The sequence below is a fragment of the Pteropus alecto genome, unplaced genomic scaffold (genome assembly GCF_000325575.1).
Source record: "Pteropus alecto unplaced genomic scaffold, ASM32557v1 scaffold224, whole genome shotgun sequence".
Lineage (NCBI taxonomy): Eukaryota > Metazoa > Chordata > Mammalia > Chiroptera > Pteropodidae > Pteropus > Pteropus alecto.
Genome location: NW_006436289.1, coordinates 3,536,847 through 3,546,314, shown reverse-complemented (window position 1 = coordinate 3,546,314; position 9,468 = coordinate 3,536,847). Strand labels below are relative to the sequence as shown.

General features: G+C 37.2%; 1 protein-coding gene across 1 annotated transcript; it reads right to left on the bottom strand.

Moving 5' to 3' along the window:
- Window positions 1-6,201: 6,201 nt before the first annotated feature.
- Window positions 6,202-9,448, bottom strand: CUNH11orf71 (chromosome unknown C11orf71 homolog). The gene has a single exon (XM_025047463.1). The coding sequence runs from the start codon at window positions 9,310-9,312 to the stop codon at window positions 8,914-8,916; it is 399 nt and encodes a 132-aa protein (XP_024903231.1). The 5' UTR covers window positions 9,313-9,448; the 3' UTR covers window positions 6,202-8,913.
- Window positions 9,449-9,468: the final 20 nt, after the last annotated feature.

Below are 9,468 nucleotides of genomic sequence, written 5' to 3'. Positions count from 1 at the left end.
AGATTCCCTGAGACTGTTTCATGTTAACCAAACTTATAAGAAGCTAGTACATAAAGAAGAATGCCAATAATCATAGAACTCGGAATGCTCAGGTGGGCTGATGAGTACTGTACACTCTCTTCCTTAAGACATGCTAGATAGACGTTTGCTTGGTCGGCTTGGAGCCAGAGCAAGAAAAGCTGATGGATCTCATTTGTCAGTTTTATCTGGCTATGTATCCAGCTCTACAGATTAGATGTTGGTGTTCTCACATTGGGGCACACTATTCCTTCAACGGGAGAAAAGTTGGAAAATTTTTACCTATTGCACTGCTTTTTTAGAAATACCACATAGGTTATCCTTTCTGTTAGTGCAATCTTTGCTGATAGGGCTCAAGACAAATGATTCAGCAGAGTTAATGCATTCGTTCTTTAGCGCACTATACCTAGTTCTTGGCTATCACCCCTGTGTATTATCCATGATTACAGTTATGTTTAACAATATTTTGGTTAACAACAGACCGCATATACAAGGGAGGTCCTGTAAGGTTATAATGGAGCTGAAAAATGCCTATTGCCTAGTAGCAGTGTAGCTGTCCTGATGTCCTAGCACAATGCATTACTCACATGTTTGTGGTGATGCTGGTGTAAACAAACCTATTGCACTGCCCATCATATAAAAGTATAATACGCAGTATAGTACATAATACTTAATAATGATAATAAACAACTATGTTACTGGCTTATGTATTTACTATACTTTTTATTGTTATTTTGGAGTATATTTTTCTACTTATAAAAAAGAGTTTGCTGTAAAACAGTATGCCATGATATGTGGGCAGCAGCCTTGTATACCTTGTGTTTAGCTCTTGATTGTGTCATTTTCTCCCATGTTGATTTAATTGTGTGTTACTTTGTACAGTCACATGCAGTACAGGTTTGTAGCCTAGAGGCAATAAATTATACCATATAGCCCAGGTGTGCAGTAGACCATGCCATCAGGTTTGTGTAAGTGTACTGTCATGTTCACACAATGATGAAATCACCTAACAATGATTTTTCTCAGAATGTATCCCTATTGTTAAGCAGCCCACGACTGTATTTTGAAGTGATCTACTAGGAGAACAATGTAAGAATTGATTGATTTATGTTAGTTAAAAAAATATCAACATAACCTAACTAAAGTTAATGTGATTAAAGAATAAATAGAAACAATAATGGCCTTATTAAAATATTTTACAGATGATTTAAATTTTTAAAAATATTTTCTGATAAAAGTAATTTTGTAAGGCCCGAAAAATATAATCAGCACATATAACAAGTCATACAAAATGCCACCACCCAAAAACGTTTTGGCAAAATTACTTCTTTTCTAAACATATTTTGTTCATATAGGTTAGAACATACAATATATACAGTTTTATATTGTTTTTGTCATATATAACATCATTATAATACAATATCACGTAAATTCTCATGTTATTAAAACTTCATATTTAAATGGCTAAGTGGAACGCCATCTTAAATCAGGGATTGCAAGCGCAAATGCCTTCAGGGGCCAGATAGGTAACTAAAATATGTGAAATGGTTGGATACAACACATGGAGGGGGTGGATATAACACATGGGGAAGGGGTTCTATCTCACTAAAAGGCATTAAAATTTAGTTTTATTTTTAAACATATGCTGGCAAGATCAAGTGCAGAAAATAAGTTAGCCACATAAGAATATGTGTAGTATAATATCATTTATGTTATTTTAAAACAGGTAAAACAATTTTATGTTACACTTAGAGATATACTAGGGATACACATGTAATGAAAGTAGTTTTAAAAAATAAATCAGGGGATGCAAGACACCCAAATCGGGACAGTGATTACATCAGGTGGGAGGAAGTGATGTGAGCACAGGTTAGCAAAGTGTAGACAGAAGGTATTTTAAGAGTGGGGCAATATTTTAAGTTGGGTGCTAAGTATACAGGTATTAGTTGCACTTTATTTCAACTGTTTTGTACATATTACTGTATAATGCTTCAAAACAACAAAACAACAACAACAACAACAACAACAACAACAACAACAACCATGAACTGAAGAAAACCGTACTTTAGATTTGGCCACCAGCTGCCAGTAGTATAGCATAGTCACCAAGTATGTGGAGTCTGAGGCCAGGATGCCTGATCAAATCTTAATCCTTACTCCACCACTAAATAGTTTTGTGCACTTGGGCAGTTACTAAAATTCTCTGCAAGAGCAAATCCAGCCATTTGCCAATGTTTGTACAGCTCTCTGTAAAAGAATGGTTTGTACATTTTTAAGTGGTTGAAGACCTGCCGTCCACCACTGTTATTGAACTATAAATGGCTTTGGAAATTAGCTTTTGCTGCAGGCTTGATATGATTTCTCAATGAATTAAAACTAAAACTATAGGCAAAATAGTGCTTAAATACCAAACATACTATGGTTAAGTCATTTCAACAACCAATGTTGTTTAAATCACAAGCAATCTCAAGCTGCTTTGTATACTTACCGCACTGTTAATAACCTAAGAAGCAAGAGCTCCTTACCTACACAAATTTACAGTAGATGAATTTTCTGAATTCAAACTACAGTTCCAATAGCATCTTTTGGACTTGGATGTAGGTGCAAACAAAATTTCCATGTTTCAAAAATCCTTTTTTTTCAGTGTGAAAACAATATACATTTATTTATTATTTCAGTTTCTGTGGTCAGGGATCTGAAAGTGGTTTAGTTGAGTGGCTCTGGCTTAAGGTCTCATGTGGTCACAGTCAGGATTTCAACTGGGGCTACAGCTACCTGAAGGTCCAAGTGGGGCTGGAGGATCCTCTTCCAAGGTGACTTACTCATGTCTCTGGCAAGTTGTATTGGCTGCTGACGGGAGGCCTGTTTCTTGCCACATAAACCTCTTCCTTAGGGCTGCTTGAGTGTCTCCATACGATGGCTGCCTGGGCTCCGGTGGAGGAATGGCGGCTCAGGAAGCACCGGAGACACACAGGAAGAGACTGAGTTTCGTGGTCTCAGGGTGAGGGCATGAGAAACAGTTGCCATTGTCTCTGTGCCGAGCCCTCCTCCTTGTCCCCACTAGCAGCCAGCAGGCTGGCGCCATCCCTCCCTCCCCACCTTCAAAAATCCATTTAAACTGTGCAATTGCTTCCACCTACACTTCATTTAGAAGCAATTAATCTACAATGTAATGACATGCTAAAGGCAAATATTGAGAATTTAATGGTATTGTATAAGTGCTTTCCAATGAATATGCTCATGGACTGATAGCAGTTATTTGACAGTACCTATGAAAAGAAATTTCAGACATTTTCAAAGATAAAATGCATAAAGTCGATTAAAAATCAGCATTAACAAATGAGCATTTATTGTTGATTTTGATAGGGAACACTAACTTTGAACTTCAGTTAAGGAAAATGTTATTCCCCCAAATGAATTATATTTCCTCTAAGACAGTATTACCAAAAAAATTGTATCGATTATTATAGTTTGAAATTCATCAACACAAATTTTGTGGACTTTTTTTTCTCTCTTGTTATGTAAATACCTACATACTAACCTCGATTTTATCTCTTGGATTACGAAGTCTAAAATATTTATTGCCTGGCTCTTCACAGAAAAAGTTTGCCAAAGCTGGTCATAAAATGACTGTGAGGATTAAATAAAATAATCCTTGTGAAAGAGGTTAGTAGCAACCTGTATGTAGTAACCACTCATTTTTTTCTTTATCCATCATCTATTTTGTGTATATAGTTTCTATATTTTTATTATACATAAGAAAAATTTTAAATGCATTATTTATGTGCAAAAATATTTATCCACATCTTGGATGAGGACTATCTTTAGGTTATGTTTTTAGCGGCAGATCGATTTCAAATTGAAGTAAACCTTTAAAGAGAACTTATTTTGTTTTACCATATTACTCTTATCTGTCCAGGCAACTGGATAATTTTAGACCAAAGAGACTACAATTCCTGCCCTTGCCTTCCTGGAATACTCCATTTTTGGATTTAGATTCCAGAGAGATAGCCTATCTGTGAAGTTCATTCATTCACTTAACAGGCATTCATTAAACATCCACTTTTGGGCACTTACTAGGTACAAATATAAACTGAGACATGTCATCGGCCCTCAGGGAGCTTCAATGTGCTAGGAGAGATAACACACAGATTACACTGCTATCCTTGGAACTAGGTGTGAAGTCTCACCCCAATTACACGAACATATTATGAAAAAGGAGCTCCAAGGAAAGGAAAACTGAAGTATTGTTATAGATGAAAGGTAGATAGAATATCAGCTATTATCATACTTTTCCAGCTCTGAGTCAATACAGTTCATTTTTTTCTTAACCTGGTTAAAATGGATGTCTCCTTTGCAATGTAAAGAACTTTGACCAATCTAGATAGCAGAAAATGAGGAGAAGCAACTTAGTTAAAAATACTAGGATATGTACAGACACGGTAGCAAAAAAGAGCAGCAACCACTGAGGGAATCATGAGTAAGGAAGAAGGCTGGTTGGTCATCTTTTGTAAAGTCTTTAAAGTCTGTTTATGGAGTGTGCCATTTTTTAGAGTTGCATTGCTTCAGTTACTCTCAGGTCTTTGGGAAGCTGAAGGCCATTATTTTTCTCCTCTGATTTAGAAGCAGTGTATTTTGAAGTCGGACTGCCTTCAGATATTCCAGTGAAATAAGTGAAGTAAACCATTACTTTTTAAAAACATTATTAGCATACTTAATAATTGCACCTACCTGTATTCATCAGGGGATGTCCCTAATGCTTTCATTAGTAATAATGCATGCCTTGATCCTCAGTGGCTAGGGCATCTGCAGCTGTATGCTTGCCTCCCTTCTCCCGCCCACTCGGCAAAGACATTGATGGGGACCAGTCACCCAGTTCAATAAAGATGGGGTTGAACCTTGTCAAGCCACGAGTGAGGAAAGCAACCAATTTGCTTAACTAATAATATTTTGAAAACTTACTAAATTCAGCCATGCTATATAAAAATCCATTTCTAACAACTAAAGTGGTGAGGGAGCAAATGGAGCTTTTTAAGTAGGCAGCATTTCTAATTATTTTTATAAAACTAAGTTCCTCAGGAAGATAGGTAGTATGCAGACTTTGGACAAATTATGGACAAATAAATTTGTGAAACACTGGTTAAAATGAAGTTAAAATTCAAAAATTTTCCCCCCTAAAGGAATTATCAGAACTTTTAACGTTATTACAAATTGATTCCCTAAGAAGGTGATAAAATACGCATCGCTTTCAAATTTATTGACATCTTGTCTTTTATCAAAGGAGCATCTTGTATTTCTAGTGGAGGTTCTGTGGAATATACTATGGGAAACATTGGAGTGAGTAGTAATTAAGTGATCAGAAACATGCTTTAGGCTCCTTAGTCTGGAGGCTATGTGTACATTTATGATGTAGAGAGAGGCAAACAAAACAGGCTAAATGCCCAGGTAAATACAGTCCAGGTGATGAAAGTGATTATAGAAACATAAGATAAAGACACCTTGAAGATAAAATGGGCAGGACTTTGAAATTGAATGGATATAGGCAATGAGCACAGGTAACAGATTGTATGGCATCATAGGTATTCAAACTTACACATTCGGTTGGCTAGGAAATGAATACTTTTGACAGAAACTAGAAAGAAAAAGCTTCACCTGAGTGGGATCTGAATAGATCGCCAAAGAGATGAAAGACAACTAATTTTGCTTGCCAAGCAGTTGAGCCTTTGATCATTAAAAGTCTACTTATTCCTCCTGTCTGCAAGACTTTCCACCCTCCCTTCTTTTTTCCTCCCAAGTTAGCACTCTTAGAGTTACGCTTGCCACCAAATGTGGCTACTGAGGGAAACTCTCCTGTTGGCGTTTTTTTCCATACTCCAAATGGGCATTCTTTTTAAGAGTTTTAGTGCTGATGCGTAGAGGAAGTAAATATTCTAATAGGACTCCACTTGAACACATGCTGGGCAGTTGCTTAGTATGATATAATAAATAAGGGACAATAAAAACAAATAAGAATTTACAATGGCTTTTTAAAAACTTATAGAAGTATTTATTTTTTGGAATAATTTTTGTATTATGCTTAGAAAATTCATCTTTTAGAATGACATGCTATATTTAGCCACTGACGTTAGGTAAAAATTCATTTTGTACATTAACATACAGATATTTTAATAACATGGACTGCTTTTGAGAATACTTAAGTTATCTCTACTTCAGGTAATTTGACTGAAAGAGGTTTCTGTTTGCTCTTGCTTCCACAATATAGTCTTTGTGACTCTAGGAACACATTGTAACTTGGACCCTAGTGCAGATGTTAAGAACAAGAATTTAGATATTCATTACCTCGGATTTAAAATGATGGAGCATTTATGTAAATGAGGTTCTCCTCTTGTCAAAACAGTAATTTTCTTTTTCACACCATTTTCTTTTTTTTCTGGCACATATACACTATTATTCAATCAAAGCCCTGATGACTCCATGCCAGGAAAGAAACAAAGTTACTCCCAATGGGTCCTCCCCTCCTCTTGTGCACTTTTATGCCAGACTTTTGTTGCTTCATTGACGAATCTCAGCCTCCTTTCCCTGAAGTTAAGGAATTTACTTTAAAGGCATATTTAATACTGTATCCTCTCCTAGGGTTATATAATCCAACCAATTTGCCTGGGACAGCCCTTTGTATGTCTGTCGCCCCAGTTTGATGACAACCTCTTCCACTCACAGGTGTCCTGGCTTGCACGGTAAATATGGTTATTCTATATATTATACTTCATTTTTCTCTTCTCATCCCCCAGTTTTCCATTTCCTCTTTGAATCATTTATTTTTTAATGGAGAGAATCATAGGATAAATGGGAAAAAATCGAAGAAGTCAGCGAATCCTATTTCATACTTGACTGGATTTAGTCTCTATTTGAACTTTGGGGTGTTAATTCATTACTTTGTGAGGTGGTATTTTCCACTATTAGGCATCTCTTAAGTTTTATGAAAATCCTTACGTTCAGCCTTAATTTTATTCTTTCCCTGTCTAAAACTCTTAGCATATAGGTTTGGGATTCCTTTCTCAACCATGGGTTATTGCATTGCCCAGCCTAAAGGCATCCATCGTATATTATTATGAATTAACATTTTTTTAGATATCTAAAATAGTATTAGTTATATATTATCCTTGGGAGAATTGAGAAAATAGTAAATCCTATTTGGGTTGCATGGTTCAAATGAGGAACCTGGGCTTGAAGGGCTGCATAGTTCTATCATTTACTAGCAGCATAACTTTGGAAAGTTTACTTTTTGTGCCTTAGTTTCTCAGCAGAAAAAAAAAAAAAGTAAAGAAAGTATAATACCTCTCTTATGGGATGTTGTGAGAATTAAATAACATATATAAAGCTCCATAAAAGCAGAGACCCTATCTATCTTGTTCACAACTTTATTCTAAGTGCTTAGCACAAGTAGTAGCAGACACAGAATAAATTCTCAATATCTGAATAAACACCAAATTAAAAGCCCTTAGCACATTGCCTTGCACATAGCACTCAATAAAAGAGAGCTATTATTCTTTCAAACACTTTTCCTATGACCCATTTTAATTATTCTTATGGAAGTTCCCTGGTTTATCAACATTCTTAAGATGTAGTTCCAACAATTCAGTTCTGTATGGTGTGTGGTAATTTTGCTGTCTGAACATAATTTAAGATGAGTCCACTGGGAAAAAGCTAGTCTACTTGCTTACATAAAGAACTGGCACTTCCAACCCCACTAACTTTTTTCCAATACCATGCTTTAAATCTTGGGAAACGTATTGTTAGAAAAAAAAAATTAGCCAATAAGGAGTGATCAGTCAGGTTAGAGAACCAAGATACTGCAGTATTATGGAAAGCCATTACTACCGGTGCTTATTATCACTGCACCTAATGAACAGTTCAGTGTGGTGATTACCTATTAATTAGCCTCTCCATCTGGAATATACACCATGATCTCCATGGCAGGACTGTGCAAAGTTCATCCACAGTGCTTACCACAGAGATCTTCATATATTGTTGAATGGTGAGTAAGTAGAGACAAACCAGAAAGTCCAAAGAAGATGCTAAAGTAAATAGATGTACAGCTTCCGAAAAGACTGTAAGATCACTGTTTCCAATTTTTGTTAATTTACGGACAACAGATTCTGATTAAGGAAGCTGGGATTGAATGTAAATCATAAAATGACAGAAGTATAAAAATTTGGAGCCTTTGGCAAAAAAAGAAATGTAAATTTAATAATTTGAAAGAGTAGCAAGGTTTAGGTTTTTGCTTTTGTTTTCAGTATGGCTGAGACTGAAGTTTTTAGATATTACCGAAGAAAAGGTGAAGGAGGGAGATGAAAGAGGGTAAATGTTAAGGATAAGGTAATAGGATTACTGGGCCCCAAGGGAAAGATAAACCAAGATAATAATTTGAAGCATTTCACAAACACAAGTAAAGGTAAAGGGAATAATCTAAGACAGGCAGTTAATGAAGCTCAATTACAAGTCTCAAAGTAGGAGAATCTGCCAGGGAAGGGAAGTAAGTCTTATGGAAAGAAGAGAAATTTCGGATCCCTTGTTTGAATGAAGTTCATAAAGTGTGAATAAAGGGATTGTTGACCTCTGGGAAGGGTGGTCCCATCAGCTCAGTTTTGCAACTAAGAAAAAAAAATCTCTTCTACTTCCTTCCTGATCTAATCATTCTGGCCGCTTAAAACCATCTGAGTTGAGCAACAGTAAACTGTTTCTTTGTGCTAGGCCATATTAACAAGCCTCCTCTGTATTTTTATATTAAAATGAAAACACATCTCTCTAAAAATTAAAGATTGCGGTTGCACCATGAAAGGATTTTAGAGAGGCCTTGTTCACAAGCTAATCAAGGGGCGGAGGGAGGTATTCGTTTTAAGACGAAAGACCGCCTGCTGCGATAACACCTCCAAATGCAATCAGACGCTGTTGCAGCACGCTTCTTAGGAGATCGAGTTTAACCCCAGGGGTCGGGTAAGGTGAGAATCTTGACTGACGGCTTCTGTCCCGCCCATCAAGGTCCCTTCCCTTTATAAAGCGCGTTGGGCCCCAGGCCCCACCAGTCGCCCGACGGTTTTCCGTACGAATGCTGGGCCGCACAGCCTGCCGAAGAGTATATCCTGGATGAATCGCCTCGGGTCTGGTAACGAGAAAGCTGTCTCCGGAGACCATCACCAATGCTAAGGCCGACGGGCTGAGGTCGCCACGGGCAGAGCGGTAGGCCACTCTGTTTCCTTGATCGCCAGCGGACATGGACACATAGTTTAGGACCATCTTCAAACCCTGCCTTTTGTGTTTGTTACGTCTCTCGGTCAAGGCAGGCCCTCCGCTGCTCCACAGATCAAGCCAGACCGTCTCGGACACGGAGATCGAACACACCTCAACCCATAACTAAAGCGGCGGCAGGCCGCCTTTAACAAACGGCTCTCT

What these genes read in the sequence shown, in the direction of transcription:
- CUNH11orf71 (XM_025047463.1), bottom strand. Translation starts at nt 9,312, where the DNA reads ATGGTCCTAAACTATGTGTCCATGTCCGCTGGCGATCAAGGAAACAGA.